Below are 27896 nucleotides of genomic sequence, written 5' to 3'. Positions count from 1 at the left end.
TATGTGGGATATTTTATGTACAGTATATAACAATAATTGCTATTTCAAAGTGTCATGAAAGCATGTTTTAAAGCAATCATATGTGAAATGTGCAAGGGTCTGCATACTTTTGCCAGTCACTGTTCTGTATTGGAAGGATGGTTTATTTTGTGGGTTGTAGCAGCAGTAGGTGAAAAGGAAAGACCTCAGATGGAAAAGCACCACAGATGGGAAAAAATGCCAACACTAGTTTTGTTTGCTGTTTTATTGCATTAAAAATCTATATAGAAAAGTACTTCCATGGTAAAAAGCAATATATCAAAAATCGTTCATATAAAATATATATCAAAACACTGTATATAAAACTAAAAGGACATACTAAATGAACTAGAAAAAGGTTCGGAATTCTAGACATTGTTGGTAAGGTTTTTATACAACATGGATGCCACTGTTAATACTAATTCCTTACACTTCCTCTATATAGTGCTCTGGACACCATTCAAAGCACTTTACAGGTCATGGGGATCCCCTCCACCAGCACCAGTGTGCAGCCCCACCTGGATGATGCGCCAGTCCGCTCCCCACACACCAGCTCTCAGTGGGGAGGAGAGCAGAGTGATGAAGATGTTTGTTTTTTTACCCAAGAGAGGACTAAAAGAACGCTATGTACAAATAATGACAAACTTTTAAACCCTGTTCACTATTGTGCTACTATATTCTAACATTTTCCAAATACTATGAAGTATTTTATGAAATAATTTGAACACTTCCAAAAATTACACTGTTGTGCAGAGGTCTACCGAATTTTGCAACGTTGCATGCAGAACCAGTTCTATCGCCATCTGAGCCATTTTGTTTTACATCCAATACTGACAGAGCTATATTTTGTAGAAAGCAGCCTTTGAGCTTTTAATGATTTACGGATGTGTAGAGAGTAACAAATGATGCCAGTGATGAGTAACACTTTACAATGAGCCAATCAGCAAATGAGTCTCATTACTGTAGCTACTAGACCACTTCAGATTGGCTACCTTTGTATAATTTACCTTGGGCTGCCGTGCTCACCTTTTGGAAGATCCTGATCAGCGTGAATGTCACATTTCTACAGTACATGACAAGACTGGTTTCTTATGCAAACTACGGTATATTAATAACAAAGCTGTTACAATCGATGTTATTACAATAAAATGGAGGCCTTCCTTATCTTACAGGTGGGGGAAAGGCGAGAGCCGAGATCAGAAGAGCAGAATTTGTATTTATATATTTCTCCAAACGTGCCACCTCATTTTACTTCCCCTGTACACATCCCGGTTCCCAAAGTGTATGATTCCATCACTCAAAGTTTTTTTACCCTTTAAGTTTCTAAATTAAATGTTTCACACTTCATTTTTGCTGTACTACACATTTACCTTGATTGAGATCTACTGGCTACATTCTACTATGAAACAGTTTAGCACTTGTAAATGTTTATAAGGTATATTTATAAGAACATATCGAAGGTCATGAAACTGCAAAAAAAGAGAAGTTTTTTCAAAGCAATATATTTACAACACTTTAAACAAGCACCCTTATGTTTGTGATTTATTAACTACAAGAGTCATATAAGAACATTTTCTGGAGGGGATTCAAAAAGACTGAAATAGTTGAAAATATCTGAATATAATATCTTAAATATGTTCTTCCCTAAAAGATATTCTCAAAAGGGTGACTGAATTAGAGGTCTGGATGTGTATTTTTTGTGATATCTCTCTTAGCAGACATCTCAGGTGATCCACTTGCATTATGAACCCCCCCTATTGTAAAACCCACACTTAGAGTTAGAAGGTTTTGGAAAACTTCAGACGCCCCATGAACGACTACCAACGACAGCTTCGTGATGTTCAAAACTGCCCTGCATGAAGTTCTGAGGTCATATGAGTGCACTGAACACAACTCTTACAGAGAAGTATGTTCTGGCCAAGCAGCTCAACCATAAGGAAATCTAAGAACGCACGTCCCACAAACCTAGGAACAGAAAAATGCACAACGCCATCAAAACACCATGGGATGATTCTATGACAAATGGCAGGGCAGGCATAAGCCTGCTTTTTTACACGTGATGAAACAGATGGGGTTCTACAGTTGTGTACCACTGAAAACAGACCAAGTCTTGGCTATAGAGCCTCAGAGAAACACACTGAGGCAGGCTCAGAGCTCAGGTAGGAAAGGCAGCCGTCTTGGAACCTGATGTCATCAGGTCCTGGGAGGCAGGCGAGACGGGTTGGTTAGTGTGAACACCTCAAGGGAAAATCAAGGACCAGAGGGTGGCGGTCCAACACTCATACCCTGCAAAGGTAACACAGGGAGCTGTGTTTTTCTGATGCTGTGCTGTAGAGACACCAGACCATGGTCCCAACTCCACTGCAATGGACAAGAAAAATCGAACAGTAATACTTAAAAACTTGACCTGGTCTGGAGCACAGCTGTGCGATGAACTTTTGACTATTTATTTTGTTTGTTTGACAGAAGAAGCCCTGAGATTACACAAGTAGACTGGGATGTCTGAAACAAAACACTGCAATGATCAACTGCTTTACAAAGAGCTATACAAAGTATTTAGCACTGTTGCGTTAAGAAAACTGTAATAATTCTAATAACTGAAATGCACAAATTAAGAATGAAATCTAAGGTAATTCCTCCCAGACCCTGGTCAATATGGCTTCTGTACAAACAGCATGAGGAACAATGGTTTCGGCAGCTCTGCGTGCGACTGCTATATGTCCTGTTTAGTAAAATAAAAAATCGGATATACCATGCTGTTCAGATAGAGTATACCACACTCTCCACAAATATTACATGTCTCTGCGCTCTCAATTTGACTGCCAACTTCCACAAAATGCTACAAAACTGTGGGACTATATAGTACTGTATCGTACGTACCTAATGTCAGTTTCTTCACATTTAAAAGGACTTGCTTATGTCAAATGAGGTGTGGCAATGTCATGTTATACACTGGATCTATTAACTAGACCACTGCAAAGGCAGTCAAAGCTTAACGCCCCATGCACGCTGAAGAACGCGTATTGACTGCCATGTTTTTCATCCGTGGCTTAATGGAACTTCTAGAATTTATCTCTCACCTAGTGTGCAGAAGGGATTGTTGATTTTTTGGACAACTTGGGATGACAAAATCACGGATTCGCATCATAAAACCGCCAGGCACTCAATGTGTGGTCGGCCACTTCAGTTAAAATTGCCCAAACAAGTAAAGGATCTGTGTCAGTAGCCTTTCACAACAATTTGAGTTAGCAAAAGACAACCTTGTTCAAGCTGCATAATTAAGATGATGATACGGGCTTTCAACCTGGTTGCTACTGACATGATTTGAGGCAGCTTGTCTGTGACAGACATTTGACTGCTTTGGCAAACAGTAGACGACTCCAGGAAAACCTGGGATCAGCAGTGACAGGCAGTGAACCTAGGATCACGACATTCATCTAATTCACCTGCGTGGCCCACTGAACATCTGCGGTAGCAGCAGACAGGCTGCGGCAGGTTTTTTTTGTTAATTTTTATCCCACTTTGTCCCTGTCGGACCTCATGGAATACAGTGAGAGAAGACGTTGTGGCCAGAACTAAGCTGTCGGACTGTCCAAGCCAAGTGGTGGGACAGCTGACTCTGAGAGGAAACGGATGTCGACAACCGAAACCAAAGTGAATTCTGATCGACTCTGCGAGATCGATGCATTCCTAAGGACACTAAACAAAACATTATCATCAAATGTTAAGTCTCTGCATCAAACCATTAATAAATGTTCTCCTGTGTTGCAGGCTGATCACTTAATTAAACACGAGCAGGAGACGAAGAATGGGAAGTTGAAGTTGAAGGAGTGTAGTTTAAAGGCTTTCTGTCCTAGGTTCTGTAGTGTTGTGCCAGCAGTGTGCTAACTAGGGCCCATGGAAGTATAAACAGGCATAAGTGTCCTCAAATGTTTTAAAAAGACCTGTGTCAAAGGAACATATAGATATATAATCCATTCCCCATCCTTATTCTGTGTGCTGGGCCCAGGACAGAGACACTGAGGCCTCTCTGCACAAGGGAAGCACTAACGAAGTGGGAGACCAGCCCTTCTCCTCATGGGCTGAAACCGATTCAACTTGACAAAATGAGAATAAGGACGCACCTGGCTTTTCTATTGCTTGCCTGTCCTCGTCTATTCTTGAGAAATGCGCTGAGGCCCCTGGGACTGCTTCAGCCTCAAAAATGTTGCCTTCCACACGGTTTAGGTCACCTCCTCAGATAGTGCATTCCAAAATGGCCCAGAAAAGGCTCCAGCTGTTTTCTCCAACAACACATTCCTACCATGTTTGCCGGAGCTCTGCTCTTTTTTTAAAGAGTTTTTAGTCACTTTTACGTTAAGTGTGAAATGGGGCAGACTGAGAGATAATTTCACCCCAAGCCTAATATGTATGAGGCCCGGTTTTTCCTTTGAATAATAATATCTGCTTCAAAAATTAACAGAGAACATGCATGTGCTCTAAAAGCCTTGGAAACTGGTGATTTATGACCAGCTATGAAAGCTATTGAAATGTAGTTTGTCCATACGTGGGTTTAGCACATCAACACAACATGGGTATAGGTACTTATACAGTAGAACATGGCAAAGAGGAGCCCATTAGGAAATACCTGTCCTGACTATTTAACACTTTGGACTATCTGATCACCAGAAGTAGAGGGATTGTTGCAAATTGCCACCTATACAAATGCAGTTAGTATGTCACAGTTCAGTTCTAAACTACAGGTTGAAAACCACTGGCCTATTCAACTATCCCACCACAGAAGTGAAAACAAGGTTATTTTAAGTATTTAAATTAGCCCTGTAACAGCATAAACTAAATAAACTTTCGGGAGTAACTTTTTAAGATTTTCACTCTTTTTTTTTAAACTCAATTTAATGAATTACATAATTTAAATGAGGGGGAAGTATTTTTTTCTTAAAATATATATGAAAGGGGCATTCATTTTAATGAGAATCAAATTAAATATAGTTGAGTGATTCTCATGATGCATGATAAGATTCACTCAGTGAGCCATTCGCAAACAGAAGCTGGATATATGAGCATTCTTGCATTGTGAAACGTTCATGGCTAATTAATAGTCGTATGCTTATAAATGACTACTTTCAAAGCAGTAAATGTGTTACATGAGATTACTGTCCACGTAAAATAAACATAGTTATTTTAAGCAACGCAAAAGTTTGTCACTGTTTTACAAAGGTTAATACTTTTACCTCTCAGAACACAAGCAAAGACAAAACTATGACAAAATAAATTCAAATGAAACGAAATAATTGCCGTTGCCATTTAACTTACTTAAAATGTTCCTTTAAATATAACGAAGAAACGCCAAAACAGACGAGAACACTTCATCTAAATATTTGTTTTTACAATTTGCAGTGGCTTCTGAGAAAACAGCAAAAATTCCATACCTCAGCATATTTTAGGCAAAAATGACCTGCAAATAGACTGTGAAAAAACATCTCAAGATTTCTGAACAACTCTTACTAAAAACCCCGGCTCAAGGATAGAAAATAAGGATAAAAAGTAGAGGACTTTCACTTGGAGATTTTAAGTGTTTATAAAAATCAAGAAGATCATTCAGAATTATTTTTCTAATGGGCAATATTTTCTTTGAAAAAAATGATTTTCATCAGAACAGCCCAAGGAAAAAAAGAAACTTGGTTCAGATCTCATCATTTTAAAGACCTGAAAATCGTGCAGCTGCTGCCAGTAGATGGCGCCGCAGGGAACGTGGTCCTGAAGGGCTAGCGGCGGCTCACAGGAGGCCAGTCCAGCCTGCCTCTCACGCACACCCAGGGGTGAAGGCCAGCTTTGTGGTGACCTCTTAAGATACTGCAAGCACACTGGGTGAGTGAAACGTATTGAAACCGAAGCACAGATGAATTTACAGCCAGCAAACAAACCTTCATGGCTTTAAGAACTTAGAAGCAGCTCTAATTTGAACCTGAAGCACTTTCTAAAGGCAGCGCAGGGTGGCCTGTGTGCAGGCTGGCGACGATGGGGTGAGGAGGGGGGTGGAGATGCTGGGGTCGGTATCAGGCGGTGGAAGACCTTTCAGCGGAGTGTGTGCGGCAGGGCGGCCCAGGGCCTGCTCCCGTCTCCTTCTAGCAGCTGGAGGGCAGGGTGGCTGCGTTGGCGCTGCCCAGCTGCCCGACCGCCAGCATGAGAATGTCCTTCTTCTCCTTGTGGAAGCGCAGCTCCCGGCCCGCCAGCCGCGCCTCCTCCAGCTCCCTCTCGGCCGCCCCCAGCTCGCGCGAGATGGTGCCGGGGACGCCCTGCTCTCGGTTCACCCAGTCGGCGGCCATCTGCGTGCGCATGTCGTCGTCCAGCGCCCGGTGGGAGTAGTGGGCCAGCACCTCCTGGGGGAGACAAGGCCGGGGACCCGTCAGCCTCCGCGCCCCTGCCCAGGGTGCCCCTGGGCTCGGGACGTGAAACCCCAACCGTCACCTCCCGGCTGCAACGAGCCCCACGTGCCCCAGAACAACATCATAATGGAGGGAAACACCCAGAAGGAAGGCCATTCGAACGGCTGTGGTGAGGGCGATGATAATCCCCTGAATTTACACAACGCTGTTCATCTCCAAGGGGTTCGGAGACAGACAGGAGGGGCGTCGCTTCATCCACACTGCGGCGCCTCGAGAGTGGAGGAGAAGGGAGCAGCTGGTTTGCTGGTTGAATCGAGGGGATCTCGGGGGTACTGCCAGAGTAGGATTCACCAGGACATCGGTGACACCCCTGCTCTTTTGTGAATCTCTAACGAGCTGGTCAGGACCCTGGTTTACCAGAGGGCAGCACCACCACTCCCCATCACAGACTGCCCCAGCTGAGAAGAATCTGGCTCATAGGTGGACTTGTTCATCTCGTCTATTTTAGGCAACTTGGATTATGAAGTTTTTTTACATCTGGCTCTTAGAAAATATTAACTCCTGACCCAGCTATCTATTACCTGTTAGAACCTAAAAATTTAAACTTTTCATCTTCGTCAGAGAAGAACTATCTCATTTTAAAAGATGAGCTGTTTTTAACTATGTAAATACAAGACTAAGCATGATAAATGTAAAGGGCAGAAATGGAGTTTTACAGTAGCTTGTCCACAAGGTTCAAAATGAAATGAAGCGGTATTCAAAATAAGCATATTGTATTTTTCTATTAGGAAACGTATCAAAATCATCATTCCTGCTGACAAAGTTTAACTGAAGCACAAAGGTAGGGTTAGGAAAGCGTGATCATGAGTGGTATTATAGTGTGGTTTGGCAGCAGCTCGATGTCTGAGTCAAGGAGTACAACTGGGTCATGTAGTAATGGTACTGTATGACCCAGGTGCACTTGAGTAGTAATGGTATGATCCAGGTGCACTTGCATAGTAATGGTATGATCCAGGTGCACTTGCGTGGTAATGGTACAGTATGTTCCAGGTGTACTGGACTGGTAATGATATGATCCAGGTGTACTGGACTGGTAATGGTATGAATGGTACCCATTCATGCTACCCAGAAAGGTGTTACAGGGGGTGATCAGGTCACCCAGTCCATCACTGGAGTACAGCTCCCTTCTATTGTGGACATTTTTACAGCCGTCTCAGGAAGGCTGGGAGCATTGCTAAGGACACCATTCATCCTGAATCCCGCAAGATGTCAGATTACTGAGCTCAACCCTTAACACTGGCTCACACTGAAGTTTTTTTCACACACTGCTTGCACTGATGTTTATGTTATTTAACTGTTGTTGTTGCTGTTCTGTGTTTAAGGTGGCTGTTTCCTTGATGTCTTTGTATCGGAGCATACAGTACACGTAAATAAGAACTTCATTGCACTTGTGCATACAGTATAACCAATAAACTGAACTGAAAGTAAGCAAAAAAAAATGCTCTCCTCATTTGATACCTTTATCAGCTTTTGCCTGTTACTTATTAACTCCTGCAGATTAGTTTGATTTTGCTTTCAGTTGAATGTTGGGCTGAAAAAAAAAGACAAAAAGGACTGAGAAAAATTCAAGCAATTGAAAAGGGCCCTCAGCTTTTCCTGCTTCATTATTCAGCCACTCTCTGTTAAATGAGTACCCCTGAGATTTCACAGATTGCCCCGCTGGTATTTGCAGGCTGAAGAGCAACCTTCCCTCACAAGCCCCGAGCTACAGTACCTCTGTAGATGAAAGCTGCTTGCTGGGGCAGTGAGCACGATATAAAAGGGAATATTTAACACCCTAAGGAGCTTCATTACAAAAGTAGTTCCTTTAGATTTTGCTGAAAAAAACACAACAGAAATTAAGCCAAATAAATTACACAGTCCAATTAAAGCAAAGACACTGGCCAAATGCAGAAATAATGATGATTATGCTAATGGCACACACGAAAGCTGATGAGCGATTCATTATTATTACTGCGATAAAAAGAGAAGTGACGTCAGGATCTCACCCAGCCCCGAGCGGACCCCCGAGAGTCAAGTTCAAAGACATTTCTGGGTCATTTGCTCCGAGAAACTCACAATCCCGTTTTCAACCTTAACTACAACTTTCTGCCTAAATCCTCTTTTTGATGTCCCTTCAGCTGCTTTTAATAGAAATGAAAATTAAAAATGATAACTTTGCTGCGAGTTCTTAAAAATGCTGACACATGCTGACATGCAGTATTTTAATAAACACGCCTAAGGTAGATGTGCGCCCTGTGAATATAAATGAAATGGCTGCTCTAGGAGCAAGGTTTTGGAAAAAAAAGAAATCCGTAATACCAAATTCAAAGGTTTTGTTATTCTGTCCTGTACTTCTTTTGCGAAAAAGTAGGCTTCGCGGTCTCGGTTCTGAAGCAAATGTTCAGCCGAGGCCGTGCTCGATGAGACAGCCTGGGGGTCCGGGGGTCACTTCCGGTCTGTCTGTCAGGGAGCTCACTGGTAGTAAGGGTGAAAAAGCCCAGCGCTGCATGATGTCTACCGAGTGTAAAAACGGAAGGACCAATGCCAAGCACAATACGAGTCTCACGACAGGGCGAGAATACTGTACTCGGGGCCACTCGGGGCCACTCGGGGCCACTCGGGGCCACTCGCACAGCCATCGTCTGGAATTGCTCTCACCTGCCGGGAGCACTGCCTCTCCCTCATGGCCTTCAGGCTGCCGTTCCAGTGCAGCAGCTGGAACACCGTCATGAGCTCCTGCAGGGCAGACAAACACAGGGCTGAAACACAGAGCCCCTCGCCTCCACGGCGAGGCCCCCCGCCAGCTGCAGCCAGGGCATTCTTGGCAACGCCAGCGGGCCCCTGTGCTTCAAACCCACCCACAGCGGTTTGGCAAAGCTCTGCCGATACACTGGATATAAGCTTCTGCTGCTGGATCAAGAACACAAAATAAACACACACACACACAATAATGCCCTAGCCACAAACCAGATCTTTTCTCTTTTGCTTTCCTAAGCCTTCCATTTTCCCCATCTTTCCATTCTACTGCATATTTCCTTTACAAACATCATTCATAAAGCTTCAGCTTCATAAACAGATCATTCAAAACCTGTACAAGCAGTTAAGTTGCTGCGATCAGCCCTTCTGTTCAGTCTTTAGGTGCTCATTGGGCTGAAGGTGCTGAACATATTCAGATCAAAATTCAGATGGGAAAAATGTTTAATTTTTTGCCACTGATCTGGGATTACCTGGAACTCCAGCATGGACTTTCCCTTGTTCGACTCCAACATGAACCGGAAGGCTCCGATGCCAGTGCTGGGGTTGTCCGCCTCCTCCCTGTTACCCTGAAAAGTTTGGGAAGAAACCATCATGAGACACTGTGCCAGAAAAAAAAAGTGGTACACCCTTAACTCTACAATCCCTGACATTGTGGTATTCAACTGACCTCCCTGAAAGGCTCCTTTGACCTTGACAAAAATTTTAAATAGCGGCAGTAACCTTTCAATTTCTGTATTCGTACGAGGATCCTGGTAAAAGTACAAATAAGCCCGATTTGTCATGATCTCTGACATTCATCTGTGAAAAGTGTCTGAAACCTGAGAAGGCAGACTCTGCAGTAGTCTTATGTGTTTTGAAGTGACATCAGAAGAGAAAGAGGTAGAAAGATGCTGTGGCAACAGTGTGAATACTACTCAAGACCACAGTTCCTACCTATGGTGCCTTATTCAGGTTTTTACCCAATCAAACATGCCACACTTTAACACATTGCAAATGATGTGTATACATTTCTTTCACTGAAAATACTTGGAAACTGAACACTGCTGATATTCTGCCTCTTACATATAACAACGCCTTGAAAATATATACAAACTGAAATTTCCAGACTATTCAGACCCACTGCGTGTGTACTCTGTGGAAGCACCTCTGGCAAGAATTATCACTGACAGTGCTCTCAGATGAATCTCTGCCCCTCTGCATGGCGGCATGGGGCAAATCTGCCACCTTCTGCCTGGCAACACTTCTCCCCTTCTGCTTGACAACCAGTATTTTTTTGACTGTGGAAGGAAACAGGAGGAAGCGCAGGCGAACGTGGGGAGAACATGCAAACTCCACACAGACAGCTCCCCAGGTCTGGTAGTGAACCCAGGGCCCCAGAGCTACAAGCTCAGGCAGCAGTGCTAACCACTGTGTGACACCAGCCTTTCACTCTTTTGTCTCACATTTGTATACCCTAGATGAAGAAGCTTGCAGTATTTTCTGCTTGAGGATTGGAAATGGTTTAAAATCACACCATACAATAAAATCGGATTCAAGTCAGGACTTTGGGCTACTCAAGGACATTTGTTCCCACCTTGTAAAACTATGCCAGTGTGGTTTGGACTTTCAGTTGTTCTACTGAAGATGAAACATTCAATCTAGTTGTAGATTCCTGGAGACACAAGCAGGGTTCCCTCTAGGACTGCTGTTAAAACCCAGCTGTACTAGCAACATTTTAATAACCAATATTTAATAATAACCCTTTTCAGTGTTTCAGTGTAAGGTAGAAATTTGGACAGCCGCTATATCACTCTGCAACTCACAACTGGCAGCCCCACTGAAGTTCAGCAGGTGTGAGCCTGGTCAGTACCTGGATAGGAGACCTCCTGGGAAAAACTAAGGTTGCTGCTGGAAGAGGTGTTAGTGGGGCCAGCAGGGGGCGCTCACCCTGCGGTCCAGGTGGGTCCTAATGCCCCAGTATAGTGACGGGGACACTATACTGTAAATAAGCGCCGTCCTTCAGATGTGACGTAAAACCGAGGTCCTGACTCTCTGTGGTCATTAAAAATCCCAGGGCGTTTCTCGAAAAGAGTAGGGGTGTAACCCCGGCGTCCTGGCCAAATTTCCCATTGGCCCTTACCAATCATGGCCTCCTAATAATCCCCACTTTGTAATGTAGCCAATTCAAGCGGACCCGTCTGATGCGGGATTAACGCTAGGAAAGAGAGAGAGTGCAATGTAGAAATTTCACGAAAGGTCTAAAAAGCTCCAGCCGCCAGAACGCAAAGGGCCCCAGCGCTTGGCCTTCAATCGCACGACGCAGCAGACACTCACGTTAAAGGAGGCCAGGGCCTCGCACACACTCTTCTCGATGAACTCGTCCGTGATCCGCCTGGAGGGGTGCTCGTTGAACACCGAGTTCATCAGGGCGATCTTGGCGGCGCTGCGGCGGGCCTCGGCCTTCGTCGGGCAGAACTGTGGGGGAGAACAAGAAGGAGAGGAGCCCTCCTGGAGCGAGGCAAAGCGCTTCTCTCTCACGGCCGGCGGGGCGAGATCTGGGAGGAGCCCCTCTGCACTGACCACAAGCAGCCTCGGAAATTCAAAAAGACTCGGGGAAAAGTCAAGAGAGGGCGGCCTCCGGCAGGTGAGAGTTCTGTAGGCAGGAGCGCAGTACACAGGCAGCAGAAACGCATACCGCAAATGACAGATTGGAGACACTGAGCTAGGACTATTTCCAGGTCAGAATCTTCCCCTAGTTAACGCGGTAAAGCAATATAAGAACATTATATTTTACAAATCATTCAGCCTGTCTAGTTTGAGTGCTATTAGTGTTCATAGTCAAGGTAAACAGACAAATATGGCGTTATATCTTAGGAAATTAATAGTTTCAGTCCTGAACAGACTACAAGACTTGAGTCAAGCATTCAAAACATGCTATTGATAAAGGCAAGGTGATGGACTTTCAAAATCTCCACAGTTTAATACAAACTCTCAGAGAATGGTTCACCGAATGCTCTGTAAATGCACATCTTATTTTGAGCATGAGTACGGTCAGCAGCAGGAAGAGGCCGATCCAGGTGGTTCTCATTATTAGCTGTCTCGCTGTACAGTACATTATTCCACTCGACTTAAAAATTCCCAGCATTTATGTCACTTTTAAAGGCACCAAAAGCCAGCAACTGGTTCTTGCAATACTTTGTTCCAGAAATGAAAAAAATACACTACCTCACCGATCCAAGCAATGGATCAGGGTATGATCACCCACTTGAAACAGATGAACAGTGTCTGGAAAAGTAATCTACCCAGAGCAGCAAATGACTATTGGTTTCGACAAGACCACAACTCAGAAGGAACTGGTGATGGTATCTACTTCTACTTATTGTTTTTAATGGGCTACTGTATAGGCACATTCATTGTATATACAGTCCCAACACTGTAGGTTAGGAACGTATGAAAGCTTATGGTTCCTTATGGACACTATACAGGTCCCCTCTCTAAGTCATTTCACAGTAATTTGCATTATTTAGAAAGGTAACTTGCACTTACTGTATAACAGGATACTGTGTACTGTATTTAGTAGCGACAAGTGAAACACACTATCTAAACCACGGTCCCCTAACCCGACTGTATTCCATTAACTCTTATGTAAAAGCCCCCAGCTTTAAGTTGGAGCTCTTGGAGTCCTGAATCCTCCGTATGTCCACTGTTCTTCCCCTTTATATGTGGTTTCGTTATTCGTCAAGCCCTTCCGGGCCCTAACCCGGACGTACCGGGACCGTCTGTACAGAGAATTGGGAAAACGCACCGGTCTGCGGCAGGAGGTTGCTAGGGGCCTAGATAGCGGGGTGAGTATCCGGCTATTACGAGGTGAAACTTGGAAACAAAACGAATGAAAAAGAGCAGCTCTAGTGATGTAAACTGAGAATTCGGAGTCAGTGCCACTCTTGATCGCTTTGTCCTCTCATATCCACAATCCTACATCTCTTTACCCCTCCTCCCATCTGCTCTGCTTCTCTGGCTGCTTGAACTATTTCTCCTCTGCACGCACACTACTGCTGTTAATACTGGGAGCCCTCAGACCTGTCCATCTTCCAAACAGCTTCTCAAGGCCAAAGATCCAATTATTTATCGCCTCAATGAAGCAGCATCCCTGCGCTGTAAATCTTTTGTTTCTGATGTTACAGGCTCATACTTGGAGGCTAAAATTCATTGCAGTATTGAGATTTCTTTAGCTCGCACTGTTTCCGTTAGTGCCAGGGGCAGATCAGAGGTAAAATGTGTGTGAGGGGTGGGAAATACTAATGTCTTGTATAAGATATATTACTGTGGTTTAAACCCCTCAATCATTGGTGTATATTCATTGTGAAAACAATACCTTCACATGGAGGAAAATACTGCTCATACCAAGTTACTGGGCTCTCTTTTTACATGATACAGTACTCATGGATTATTATATCAGAATTAAGAGCCAGATCAGGCTGACAAAGTCATGTATCCCATTTCCCAGGTTTTGACCCCGTGTTCAAAGGATGTTAAGTTATCTACAGGGTTTTCCTTACTTCAAGACATTTTACTGAACAGACAGCTGTATTGTCATGTCATTTTCCCCCACAAGCAACAGGGCGCCAGTCCATCTCAGTATTGTCAAGTCACCCTGACTAATTCTTTAGTTCTTGCTGATCAAGTCCAACCTCCTCTTCACAGTATTAGTACTTGTGCCAGGATGCTGTTCGACAGGGTTCTGGGTTTTGATGTACTGGTCTTTAAACTGTTCTTTGATTCATCACAGTTTTATCACGTACCACAGACGGACTCTCTCTCAGATACAAACGTCAAATGTCTTGATTGACAGCGTATTCACTTTGTTGGGAGCAGCTACATCCCTGTCTTAGCAATGGCAGGAAACTCCTCCTGGCAAGCCTGCCTTGTAACATTACCTCCTCCCAATATGTCTGGAACTGCAAGAAGAAATCGGCCACTCGCTGCATCCAGTACGGCACAGTAGAAATTTAATAGAGGTACAGTCTGAGGTTGCTCCTGCTAACAGGTAAGATTCACCACATGACAGGCCAGGTATGTTACGGACTTTTGCTCTACTTTGTTTCAGACAGGGCAACATCAATACGTCAAGCTCCTCTCCAAGAGGAAGACCCAGGTCATTTCTCGATGCCTTCTTATACTTGATCTCTACTAACAGGACCACTTGGCTGCGTCTCATCATAAGAGTCACAAACAATGAAATTAATTCAATAAGGAAGGGGAGGTCTTTATTAGGTAGCTTAGTTCAAAACTGAAAGAACAGGTGGAGACTGTAGAACTTGAGCGCAGAGGAGCTCCTGATCTGCCAATCACACTGAGGGCCACTTTTGCTGGCCAGGAGGTGCCAACAATTCAGAAGGGGAAAAGAGCACTGAAAATTGTGGAGGGGTGTGTGGGGGGTGAGGGAGTCTAGAAAAACAGAACGGTATCTATGGTTCTGTCCCAGGCCCCGTACGAAACAGGACCATGGTCTACCCTGCAGAGGGGTGCTGGGATGTGCTGTTTTTAGTTGTCCCAACTGTTGACATACATGGATTTCCTCTGTAATCTCTCCCAGATGCAAACCCATAAAGCAATTCCAACCACATTTTAAAGTATGGCAGTTTACTGGAAGAAATGTATACAGCGTATTCACAAATTAAACAGGATTTCTGACCTACAAATGAAAAAGCTTTCATTTGCATCATTTAATTTGCACGTGTGAGGCATATGAGGTAGAAACGGCAAAGCGCAGTCAAACGTCGGATGGATCCTGGGTATTCGGCAAGCCTGCAGACCACACATGGACGCATGCCGTCTTGCCCACACAATAACATCAATTCATGCGCGCAGACAGGCAATCACTAGCAAATAACTAAGCCGCAGAGTGCTGCACTCAGCGTGGTGTGGTCGGACGGACACGCTACATCGTTCTCCGCGGTTATGGGGATCAGGTTTTCAAACCCAAGGGACTCCCGTCTCCGGTTCAGTATTTTTCCACTGTGGCAACTCCGTTTCGACTGCTGGTTTGCTACCCCCACATCACCAAACCCCTGAGCCAAACACGCGCTCGGTCATGACACTGACATTTTACATTAACATGACTTCAGAATTCATTTATATTTGCTTATGCAGAAATGACTGTACCTGGAAGATTAAGGGTTGAAAGAACTTTCCATGTAAAGTAAAAAAAAATACTCCGATCTGTGGAATGATTTACAGCTACTCCTTAACAAAGATGATGGAACTGGAAGATATTTTGGGAAAAAACAAAACAAGGCAAATATAATACATCAGGTGGGTAGCTGCGTCAGCATGCGTAGGCTGCAAAGGCTCCACGGCCGAAACGTTGTGTTCTCTTTCTTCTTTTTTTCAGCATGGAATAAGCCTATTAATTGTTCCTTTTCAAATATAATACATGATTCTTCTGGCTTCAACAAATGAAACATGTCTGATGTTACTCTTTCTCCTGTCAGTGTTCAGTCACAATACTGATCCACGCAACTTTCCACACCCACCCACCCATTTTCCAACCACTTCCTCCAGTTCAGGGTCATGGGGGAGCTGGAGTCTATCCCAGCAAGCAGGAGGCACAGGGCAGGGTACACCCCGGACAGGACACCAGTCCATCACAGGGCAGACAGAGACACACTCACACCAGGGCCAATGCTCCCAGAAATAAGTTATCCTACCAGTATTATTTGACTGTGGAAGGAAACAGGAGCACCAGGAGGAAACCCACACAAACTTAGGAAGAACATGCAAACTCCACACAGACAGCTCCCCAGGTCTTGGAGTGAACCCAGGGCCCCAGAGCTACAAGGCAGGAATGCTAACCACTGTGCCACCATGTGACACATTGTTTCAAATTTGTAAACCCTAGATGAAAATGTAAATGTTCCTAAACCATTGGAGGAAGAGGCAGCAGACAGTCCAACCAATCCTAATGCAGGAGCTCAAAAGCAGCACTGTTAGGTGACAAAAAGAGTAAAACCCCTAAACTGAAGGGTAATTTGGGATATACTTGAGCCAATTGGGTGTCACGCAATCAATGCGGTTCATAAAGGTGCACCTCATTTAGATTTAAAGAGGGCTTTAATGGCTTTGAATCCAAAAAACGGGAAAGAAGACCTTTCTGAGTGCCCAAATTTATCCTAATCTCAAATTCAAATTCCTGAATTTTGGCCTTACGTTTGGGGGGAAAAAAATGGGGATATTTATTAATCCAGACCAATCAGGTTTCATGAAAGGGTGCTTTGCTGCAGATAACGTCCACCACCTATACATACAGTATCATACATAAAGCATGGGATGTAAACGCTATCATTACAGGCGGAAAAGACGTTTGATAGACTAGAATGGAATTTTCTAAGCCTGACATTATAGAAGCTTGGCCAAGGTGCAATACATATTAATATGGTTGATACAATATATGCTAACCCTTCTGATTCAGTCTCAGCAGACTCCTCACACGGCAGACCATTTGAGATCCTGAGAGGACCCTGGCAGCGATACCCCTTATTGCCCAGTGTCACTTGAGTCACCCACTCAAAACATCAGGCAGAACAGAATCGCCAATTAAATTAAACCCTTCAAGTCAGGAAGACATCCTGCTGTATATTGAAGATATTCGGCATGCTATGCTAAAACTCCTAGCAGCTTGCTATGAGTTTAGTAAGTCTGTAGAATACAAAATCAGCTGTTATATGGGCCTCGCTTCAATCCACTGTCAGAGGTAACTGACTCAGAATAACAACGGCTGTGAAGAAAAACTAACCATCATTCTACTTCCTTCCAGCTTCCCTACAAACTCGAATTGCTACAGTCAAACAGTGAAGAACATTATCCCGCAAGATCATTTTGTTAGTGCTGTGATCCTACTCACATCTCCGTCTTCTGGCTATTGGGTTAAAATTGATCATTTAATTAGGAATTTATTGTGGAAAGGCTAAAAAAACACAAATCAAACACTGCAACTTACAACTTACACTGCAGCGGGCAAAGTTGAGGAGCCTGGCTGTAATACTGGGCTTCTCGATTATGATCCATCACACTACAGTTCAATTCAGAATCTGCAGGGTCTAGCAGAGACACTGAGTTACAGTATAATTACTGACTGCAGGACATTTTACTTGCGGGTCTCACAAGGATAAACACAAGAAATGTGCTTTTTATTACGGCCCTATCATTACAAATACAATAACTACAGGGAAATAGAAAAACACATGGGGTTTAAGATTAAATGGCACCAAGACTCACCTACTGTATATGGAATAATGCCACTTCACGGTTAGGTACCAGTCCCTTGCTTTTCAGCCGATAGTCTAACAAGGACATTAAAGACAATATATACAATAATGATGGGCTTAAAAACTTCCAAAGTTAAAATTCCTCCTGGTACATTAAAACATGTAATCATCTTTCTCTTTATACCTTTGGTCATGCTCTGCTTTTTCAGCTTATGGAGTTTGTGATGATCAGAATATACAATACTATTCTACAGCAGATTTGGCTCTTGGGCGAATCCTCTTAGGAACTGGTCTCAGCTATATACAGTATTTACACCGCAAAGGAACAGGTAAAGGTTTATTTCATTTTGAGAAGGCTCCACAGCCAAAACATTGTCTTTTGTCTGTTCAGCACGGAATAAGCCTTTACCTGTTCCTTTACAGCCTGCGCACACCGATGCGGATAAATACTTCTATATATTTGCACCTTCGTAAAGCTTTATATAAACCACAAACAATATTTTTTTAAGGGTTCCAAAAATACTCACCACATACAAGTTCATTTTAAAGTACGCCATAAAGACTATTGGACACCATTAGTACTTACTTTTATTGTCCCAGATGTGTAATGCCTTTTACCTGCCTGCACAGCAAATATTCCAAGACACAAACTTTAATACAACATGAACCCATAACAAATAAGAGACGTACAAGTATGATAATACAATATACAAATTAATCGCCCAAATTAAGCAGGTTAAGAGCTGTTGGAATAAAGGATACCTTAGTTGTATTGCTCTCTAGTCTAGGCAGCCTTAATCAACACACAAATGGAAGGAGTTCATATTCACAGTGCAAGGGGTCGTCACGACAGCCGGCGATTATACTGGCCTTGCGCACTATTTGTCTGACATAGAAATCTGAAAGCAATCCCTGTTGTGCGCTAATAATTTAGCTGCCTTCTTTTCACAGACCTACTCATCGTTTTGAATGTGTATATTAAGGTTGCCAAATTAAAGCATTAAATAAAAGCATTATTGTAGTACATACATTAAAAGAGCACAGTTTTCTCGGGAAGAACGGTCATCTGTTTTCCTCAAAGGTAAGTTTGTATTCACAACGATGCCAAGATATTTGTAACTGTTGACAATCTAATTTCTCGCTCCTCAGTGACTGAGTTTTGCAGCCTGTGGTTACTTTCTATAACCCCTGATCATGTTGCAGGTTTTTGACATTAATTTGAAGGAAGGACCCGTTGCACCCTAGCAGAGATACAGTGTGGGAAGTCTAAACCTTGTACTCTGAATGTACCTGGCATGTTTAAGGAGTGCACAAAGGTTATTTACTTTTGGGGTCATCTCATATCTGTACTGTCTGGAATGAGAGGAAGAAATATCCCGTTGGATCCAGCTGTGTTATCACTTCATGAGGAGTGCAGCAAAGACACCGAGAGCAAGTGCTAGCTCCCTCCTCACAGCCCGCAGATACAGCGGCTGTCATACACACACACAGCGAGATGCCAGACCTGTCTGCTGCCAGGGTCAACAGGGCTGGAGATGAAGAGAAGCCGCATCTGAAAGGAAGCCAACTGATTGGGTCTGGGGACACCTGTTAAACCACTTGGCATTGCTTCTTGCCGATCTTATGTTTCAGATATTCTTCGTGAAAATCCATCCATCGATTTTTTTTTTAACCGTTTCATCCCGTTGCAGGGCGGTGGGGCAGCTGTGTCACCATGCCACCTTCCCTCGTTAAAACCAAAACAAAACTCCCGATGTAAAAATGAGAATGATGCACGCAACATTGCATTGTGAGTTCACAAGACCCTTACAGCACGGTTCTGCTTCGATCTCCGATACTTTAGAAATAAGAGTGTTCCTCATCTGCCAACATGCAGGTTTTGTCCAGTGCGGGACCTCGGGGGGCAGTGTGTGCGTTTCATTCCTGCTCTTAACTACCAATATCAGCTCTAATTGGATCAATTTCAAATCCCAGCTCTTCAGCTGCTTGTGCTTTCAAGATACCAAGGAAACTTAGATAAGACTGGAGCTCCAGTACCATTACTGCAGACTCCTGCTTTAACTCAACCTCGAGCCAGAAAACACCTTCCAACAGAGCAGCACAGAGATTCTAACATGGGAGATGCAACCGGCAGAATCCGAAACACCTGATTACATTTACGAAAAGCATTTATAAAATGACTTAAGTAGCGTGCATTGAATTCATTCTCTTATTGTTCTGGATTCCATGACGTAGAACTTTTTGGCTTTTGTCCTTTGTGCATCACCCTGGATCATCATCAACTGGACCAGCTCAACTCTGCGTCTTTAGCAAGGCTGGTGGAGACTGTCGCAAGGTGACGTACTGGAAGGGACCGGATTCTTCTGCGGCAGGAGGACCAGCCTTCTGGCACTGCCGAACCTCCTACTGTGTGCGGCACCACTGCAGGATCAAGGCAGGGCAGAGCATTGGGAAGCCACCAATCAAAGACTGGAAGCTAGACTTTGCTTTCTTGTCCCCACTGTTGATTTTCCCCCTTGCAGTCCCTCTCTCTGATTCTTTCAGTCTCTCTCCTCTCTTTGATTCTCTAATCAAAGCAATAGGCTGATCCATCCACGGAGTGACAGGGAGCGCTACAGGAGGTCATTCTGGCCTTCTGCCATAAGACTGTACAACTCATCCACCTTGCGTCTGGGCAGAGGCAACATTTACAGGGACCTGTTTCTGGACTGAACAGTAAACTGATACAGCTGTTCTTTTTCTTTTCCCGTTTTAAAACCGTTTTTGTGCAATAGACACCAGGGACCTGTGCAATACATTTATATTTATTTATAGTCATATTGTGCAATGCGACTTTTTTGTGTACTGTTCTGTTCCGGTTTTGTTCTGTTCTTTCTGTGTTCTGGACTGCGAGTAACTCTTCTACTTGTATTATTATTGTATCATTCCTTACATTGTGTCTGTGTTAAGCTGCTGTTGCACTGCAATTTCCCTCACGAGATCAATAAAGTATCTATCGATCTAATACATCTCTCCGTCTCGATCATTCTTGTTCCATTGGTTTCTTTGGTCTATCTGCTTGTCTCGTCCTTCTACTTTCCACCATCTCTCTTTTACTTAATCTCCTCCCTTTTTACTCTCCAGAACCCTCTCGCTATTCCTTATCTCTCCTCCCTTCTCCCTCCTTCCCTGGTCTCTTTCCCAGCCCTTCTCCAAGCTCCCTCTCCCTTCCTATCTCCCACTCCCTGCTCCTCTCCCCCTCCCTCATGCTGGCCGCACTCTTCCCGGCTCCCGGCAATGAGATCCAGACGTGACCACAGCGAGGTGACTCACTGCAGCTGGGGCTCTCCAAGCCCAGAGCTGCTGGGATTGCAGGTCGGGAATCAGGAGAGACAGGCTCCTGGCTGGAGCGGCTTGGCCCGCGCTGAAAATTCCAGCGAGCGGCGATCGGCGTTTCTTCACAGAGAAACCGCCCGGGAACCCAAGATCTCCGACTGTCTTTTCGTGTGGACTGATGTCTTTAAACTGCGGCCAAAGATCTCCCCCCAGCGCCCCCCTGCTTTTAGGTTAAGTCAATTACGTTTTATGAAAGGCTGCCTGCAGATTCTGCACACAATCTGAGGGCCGGTTCCCCCCCCACACTTAAGTCAAGGCAGCATGTTGTGGAAGACCATCTGTAAATTCTGCACAAACAATGTGGAGACTGGTTTCTTTCTCCCCACACAATAACATGCAGGGGCTCAGTCTCCACAGAACCATACATACATTGCTGAGCCAGCGGAATTGGTCAGATCAACAGAATTAGCGTGTGGAGAGACTTGAACCGAACTGTTTTGTAACAGTTCAACGTTAAACCCCCCCTGAGGTCACCCTACCTTATTATTTTAAAACTTGGAACTTATTACTCCACCGTTTGGAACTGTCAACTGTTAATCAGCATGCGACCCAATACCAGCGCGTGTCTGATACTCCACAGTGCCTTACAAGAGTGAGCAATGAATCTCTTCCTACTACTCCATTACAACTTTACAAAGGGAACTCGGTTCCATACCTAGCCAAGAGCACTGTACCCACTCAACCAATCCTGGTAGCTCTCAGCTGGACCCATCCAGTTTATAGCATTCCCCCAGAAAAACTTGGATCACACAACTCTACCTCTGCACAGAGTGAGGGCCTTTACTTTCTGAGCTATCCCACGAGGAGCTGCATCAGTATGAACAAACTCGAGTTAATTCCACACTGAGACGTAGAAAGAAGAATCAATGTTTTGCCTACTGGGCCTTTGTCAGGTGCGGGATGCTCCTAGATTTCCCAGTCTGAATTCATGGCCACTCTCCGCACTATGGGAGTATGGATTAATGGTCAGGGAGCTCTGGACCCACTTTAAAAGCGTTGTGGATTCCAATCACCAAGGAAGGCACAGCTTGGTCATCACTGAGCTAGGCGGTTTCCACCAACGGGTTCATTCAACCCAGCTGTATAAACAGGTACCACTCACGGGCAACCCCATGCTCAACCACTACATACTAAAGGAACCCTGTTCAGCTTCATCCTCTGCCCATATAACTGCAGTTATGACTTAGTTGTTATACTGTATAAAGGATATCCCACAGAAATACAAAGATCATACTGGTACTTTCTAGCTCATTTGGTAGTTAGTAGTTAAAAGATCCAAGAAGCTCTTCCAGCTGTTTTTTGACACAGCAGGGTTTCAGCTTCAACAGCATGGCTGGGAAGCTTGCTCCATGCGCCCGCTATTCATTGTGTAAAGCAGTGCCTCATATACACTTCCACAGTTTCCACTTTACAACTTCTAGTTTATGTTTCACTGTTAATAATTAAGTCCATAAGTTTGACTTTGTCACTGCCTCCGAGAAATCCGAATATCTTGATCAGGTCTTCTCTATTCAAGGTCTGAACAATGGCTCAGTTGTTTTAGACTGTCAGTATAGGACATTCTCTTAAGCCAGGGAATGTATCTGGTTAGTTTTTTTCCAGACTGATTGGAACGCTTCTATCCTTTTTTTGGTCTGTGATACTCAAAACTGTGCACAGTATTCTAAATAAGGCTTTACTCATGTGTTATACAATGTTAACATCCACCCATTTTCAAACCAGAGCCTATCCCAGCAAGCAATGGGCACAAGGCAGGATGCACCCTGGACAGCCCTTCCAAGAAGCCAATTAACCAACCAAGACAACTCCTGACGAAACTCGCTCAAACATACTGTACAAACCCAAGGAATGAACACAGTGCCCTGTTCTGAGACAGTAATGCTGACCACTGTACCACTGTACCACCTACAATTATAACATAACACTGCTCATTTTAAATTCTATGTTTTTTTTTTATATATATATCCCTGCTTTTGTTTTCCATTTCAATTCCATCCTCACAAGAGTAACTCCACATTTCCAGTTTGGTACTGACAGACTATGTGTTTCCTATTTGCATGCAACACCCAGCGCTTTTTCACATTAAACATCATCTGATACGTATTTGCCCAGACTTGTTCCGTCTACAGTGACATGTGCTGGCTGCAAACGGTTCAGCCGTCCTCATCTGTCAACCTCCGTTGGATCAGCTGAGTACTTGCTCCTGCTACCTGTGATGGTCCCAGCAGCTACAGAGTGACACTACAAGGGGATCTTGTAGTATCTGCCCCAGGGTTGCTGAACAGCACAGGGTCTTCTACTTCCTGGGCCAACTGGGCTCTTAATGACTAAAGATCTTCAGCAGGGGGACGTCAGGCTGAACACTGGGCGGCACAGACCTGAAAAGCTCGCAGACTCCAGCTGCTTCACCGAGCGAACTGAGGCGGAGCCACTTACCTGAAAACTGCCGAAACAGCTGCCTCCGGGCAGGCTGACGTAGCAGACATAGGGGGGACTGCTGGAGGGCACCATCTCGTAGACCACCAGAGCCCCATTGCGCAGGTCAGCCCCCCTGGACTGCTTCATCTGCCAGAACTCCTGGAGGGCCTCCACCACGTTCACTGCTCAGGAGAAACCAAGGCAAAGGTCAGCACCGTGGGGCAGGCTGGGCAACGCACACCCTTGACAGATGCTACAGCTGGACAGAACATGGAGCACCCCTCACTTCTCAAGCTGGCCAACACATTCCAACAGCTGTAGGACAAGAGCAGAGCCTCATGCTGCAGCGACATTGGGAATAATGGAGAATAAGCAGGGACCCTGCTTTTTTCTCTTCTCAGTGCTTACCTTTTCCCTATATATGACTATCTAAATACAATTTTTTTAATGTTTTTTTTTAGTTGCATGCTCTTTAAGTTCTTGTTGCTGCTGCGGTTCGGTGTTTCCGTTTCTGGCGATTCCTTAATGTCTTCGTGTTGGAGCTTACATGCTACAACATGCAACGAAACGCTTACGACAAATAAACTGATCTAATCTAAATGTGGGAAGCAGCACGACACGGCTACCTCAGCTCAGTGTGAAAAAGATCTGTGTCCAGGATGGTCTCCACCACACACAAAATAGGCCCGAACCTGTACCAAACATGGTACAAAGCTGCCTGCAGTCATTGAGTGTCTGCAGCGTTAACAACCATAGGATCTTAGTCCACAAAGGTTCCAATTGTATGTGCACTACATTTCATTACATTGACACCACTGTTTGAACAGGAACCCTACAGAAACTATGACCCAACCCCATGCAAAACTCAGTTTAGGAACTTGGCTTGCTAGAGAAAGAGAGGCTTGGCTCTCAGCCCTAATAAATATCTTTCAATATTTCCCCGAAAGTCTCACTGTGGGAAGAGACTTTTTTGTTCCTTTCTTAAGGATAGCTTTGGAATTCTTAGTCTTTAAGCAGGGAGAGGGAAACTGTCTTTTGCAAAACACTCACGTTGTCATATGGCTACTTTGAATAATGCCCCTAGATTGTGTGCCCAGCTGCCAACTAGATTTCTTCCACAGAGACTGGGTGCTATGTGTCACAGGAGACAACAGCACAAAGAGCTGCTACAGTCATCCTGTAGACACGACTGCAGTAGGAGTTGAGTCCTGAGTTGAGGGTTCAGCAGTTTTAGCATCGCAACGAAACCCATCAGGAGTTGAAAGCAGAATTTGAGAACTGATAGGAGCATCACCAATACTCCCTGATACACAGAGCGACTCAGAGCAATACCTTAATACCCCCAATGTTTCCAACAACTGAAAGCATTTTTAAGAAAGGTTATTAGTTCATTAAAGAGTGTTCTTCAGGAATAAAGACATCTGTATTAAGTCCCTAGGGCATTTTTAAATTGTCAAAAACAATTTTTCAGAGAGGTACTACAGTGTATTGCACATTACACACTGTATTGTTAATTTTAACTGTGAGAGTAATATTTCACCATATTAAGATGTGTACTATAATATCTCACCTTTGATTATTATAAAGACACCTGCAAAATATGAATCCATTGTCACAGAAAGCCGAATTTTCAAGTCAGGGTCAGGACTACCCAAAGCCCATCAGGAAAGCACAGGGTTCGAGGCACAACTGCAGCTCATGTCTCACCGCAGCACAAAGGCACAATATAGCGACACCTTGCCAATGTGTGCTGAAGCGGACGGAAGGAAACCGAAGCACTTTCAGGTTAAAAACCACAGGAAGATGGGGAGACCATGCAAACTCCTCACAGACAGTCACCCCTGTCCAGAATCAAACCCAGGACCCCAGAACTGGGGAGCATAATGTTAACTGCCTTGCTGCCAAACCACCCCAATACAAAGTAACAGTCACAGCAGTAAAAACTGATCAAGGAGAATTCAGCTCCAAACGTGTTTATTTTAGTTATGCACCTCTGCAAGCACAGATAAAACAATCAGGTACTTCTGCAATTTCAGCTGGTTGTGCGCATGACATGTAACTGCTATGCCTGAAAGCCTGGGAGGGCGAGACATCACTTGAATGTGTTGCACTAACATGTTAATGACTGTACTGAGACATTCTGAGCCTAAAAACGATAAACGAAAATTAACTCATTGTTGCACGCTTATGGTGTCTTTTTGAAACTTTGTTACTGGCCATGTTCACAGAATATAGGGAAGGACCGACACTTTTGATAATGGTAGAGTTTCATGCAGGACTAGGATCACAGGGCTGAACAGTACTGTTACTTACTGGAACACCAATAAGCCCTAAACACACAGATAGGAAATTTCTACCTTAAAGCGCTTAATGCTTAGTTACTGGATCGCTATTGCAGTGTGCAGTTGCTTAGTTTTCAGTGAGTTGTCTAAAGACAAAAAATATTCCATAGTCCATCTAGAGATGTAAAAGAAATGGTTTCAAATGGACCTACAACAGCTGACCATCAAGGTTAAAAAGATATCCTAAGTTTCTGAAATATTAAATTATTGCAAAAAAGCTTAATTGTAACACAGGTATGCAGTTTTGAAAAATACCTGATGGATGAAATAAGTGCATGCATGTTATTTTCCAGCTTTGTGAATTGTTACCACTTTTGTTACTTTGTTTTCTTTAAGTATTAAGGTTTTTGGTAAGTATGGTGAAGGCAACATACCTGTAGTTGAGGACCATATGGCTATTTTTACTGTCAGGACCTGCCTCATGCCACTGTGTTGAAAGCTGTTGGTGCCAGTGGCCACCAATGTGGGACATCCTCACCATTCCTCTTGGCAAAGTATCTAGGCTTTGTTTTCTGAGAGACTGTCAGAGAACAATGCTGTACACTGTGCCTTGTTGTACAAGAGAATCACAAAACCTTTATGTACAGCAGTTCTCTGAATCCTAAATTGGGTGGTTAATACAAATGAAGTAGTAGTGTAGTAGCGAAGACCTTAACCAGATTAGTTAATCCGGACAGAAGGTGTATTTCTGTATCACATTCATCGTATCTAATCAAGGACACCAATACCTACTGTACTTCATCAAAGATACGGCACCCATATGTGGCGGGTCATGAAAGATATTCATATTTAAGTAAAGCTTTGATTTTAAGGACTACTGTTTAAGCATGTCGTTGCAAAACATTTGTTTTGAGCGCACATGTAGAAAGGATTTAGCAATTCTGCTGTATCGTGGTTTATTTCGGAAAATAGCGACGTTGAGAGCGATATATAATGTTAATTTATCAGACTACAACAGTTTCAACTGTTAACAACACGATGTAAGTCGTTCATCCACCGTCAAATACTACAAAAAAATAGAATAAAGCACATAAAATACACTTTTGGCGCACAATAACAATTACATCAACCGTTATGTGCTTTTAAAGTATTACCGACAGACAATTCCGAAGTGAGCTAAATGTAAGTTAGCTACAACAACTTACCTCTTCCGTATCCCTGGGTGTGTTTTGCGAAGCTCCTAACAACAGCTTCCACCGCCTCCCTCAACACAGCCGGGTTGCCCGGGCTGCACATCCCCAGCCCGGCCACCCCAGCGGCTCCCAGCCCGGCGCTCCCCGGCATCGCCACGCCGAGGCTGTGCAGCTGCAGCGGCGGCGGCGGCGGCGGCGGCCCGGCCGAGGCGCCCAGACAAGCCGACGGCGGAGGCGGCGGAGCGGTGGGGACTGTAACCCCAGGCCGGAGAGAAGAGCGCAGCGTCCCGGTGCCGCCGGCTCCAAGTCCGATGCCGGGCTGCAGCCGTTGGGGACGAACAGACTCCATCATGCTCCCAAAAAAAGAGGGGGTCGATGTAAAATTAAACGAATGGGCAAAAATGAGGCTGAAGCAGAAAATAAACCAGAAAAAAAAATAATTCAAGACAGGGGAAGGGTTGGGGAGGATGGAATAATTATACCATATAACGGGACTGCCTAGACAGGGGTTTAAGGAAACGACCAATCCGAAACGAGCAAGGGGCTGAGATTAGACAGCCAGCAGCTCAATCAGGGTGAAAAACCGACTATCAATCTCGGCCAGGGGTGGAGATATGTCTAGCCCAGGGAAAAGGACGGGCCTTTGACTCAAACTGTGGAAACTTTGCGTTTGCAATAAAAGGATCGCTTGAGAGCGAAGTCTGATGCCAATTATTGAGCATCAACAGGGAGGGCCGATGGGTAACATTTACCTTTTTCAGATGTGTATCGGGGGGGAAAAAAATGAATTTTTACGTAATTTTGTTGGGGCTGGCTAGGGATTGAATTGCATTTAATATCACATTTAACAGTCTAATGGTACAGACTGTACAAATTATTGTACTTTTCCGAACGACTCGATATACAGCCCATGACACCAGTGTCACAATTAAAGACGTCCGACGAAAGAGTCGTAAATAGCGTCAGTATTACCGAACAAGGGGCTCCGTTCACCTCTAAATTGCAAAGCAATATACTATTTTTAAGTTGGTTTTGCGAAACGACTGAAAAGCGATTACAACGAACAAATTGTAGGAGTAAAGCAGGGTAATGGGGCACTACAGGATCGTATCCCGAAAACGTCGATGACTTCCCTCGTTTGGAAGACTTATTATCGTCAATAAGTCTAGAATATACGAG

The 27896-nt window shown here is 44.2% G+C and overlaps 1 protein-coding gene across 1 annotated transcript; it reads right to left on the bottom strand.

The window, feature by feature from the left end:
• Positions 1-226: 226 nt before the first annotated feature.
• lix1l (limb and CNS expressed 1 like) lies at positions 227-27255 on the bottom strand. The gene is made up of 6 exons (XM_006641780.3): positions 26730-27255; positions 23261-23424; positions 11517-11657; positions 9674-9769; positions 9105-9182; positions 227-6398 (listed from the first exon to the last, which is right to left on the bottom strand). The coding sequence occupies exons 1-6, from the start codon at positions 27067-27069 to the stop codon at positions 6144-6146; spliced, it is 1074 nt and encodes a 357-aa protein (XP_006641843.1). The 5' UTR covers positions 27070-27255; the 3' UTR covers positions 227-6143.
• Between the last annotated feature and the right edge of the window lie 641 nt (positions 27256-27896).

Source organism: Lepisosteus oculatus, chromosome 27 (genome assembly GCF_040954835.1).
Source record: "Lepisosteus oculatus isolate fLepOcu1 chromosome 27, fLepOcu1.hap2, whole genome shotgun sequence".
Taxonomy (NCBI): Eukaryota; Metazoa; Chordata; class Actinopteri; order Semionotiformes; family Lepisosteidae; genus Lepisosteus; species Lepisosteus oculatus.
The sequence above is the reverse complement of the archived record's forward strand: the minus strand, read 5'-3'. Positions and strand labels throughout refer to the sequence as shown.

Bases quoted from the DNA above. Each gene is read 5' to 3' on its own strand.
- lix1l (XM_006641780.3), bottom strand. From the start codon at position 27,069: ATGATGGAGTCTGTTCGTCCCCAACGGCTGCAGCCCGGCATCGGACTT. The intron at 23,425-26,729 runs GTAAGTTGTTGT...TCTCCTGAGCAG, and splicing joins CACCCAGGGATACGGAAGAG to TGAACGTGGTGGAGGCCCTC. The intron at 6,399-9,104 runs GTGAGAGCAATT...TGTCTCCCCCAG, and splicing joins AGAGGCAGTGCTCCCGGCAG to GAGGTGCTGGCCCACTACTC.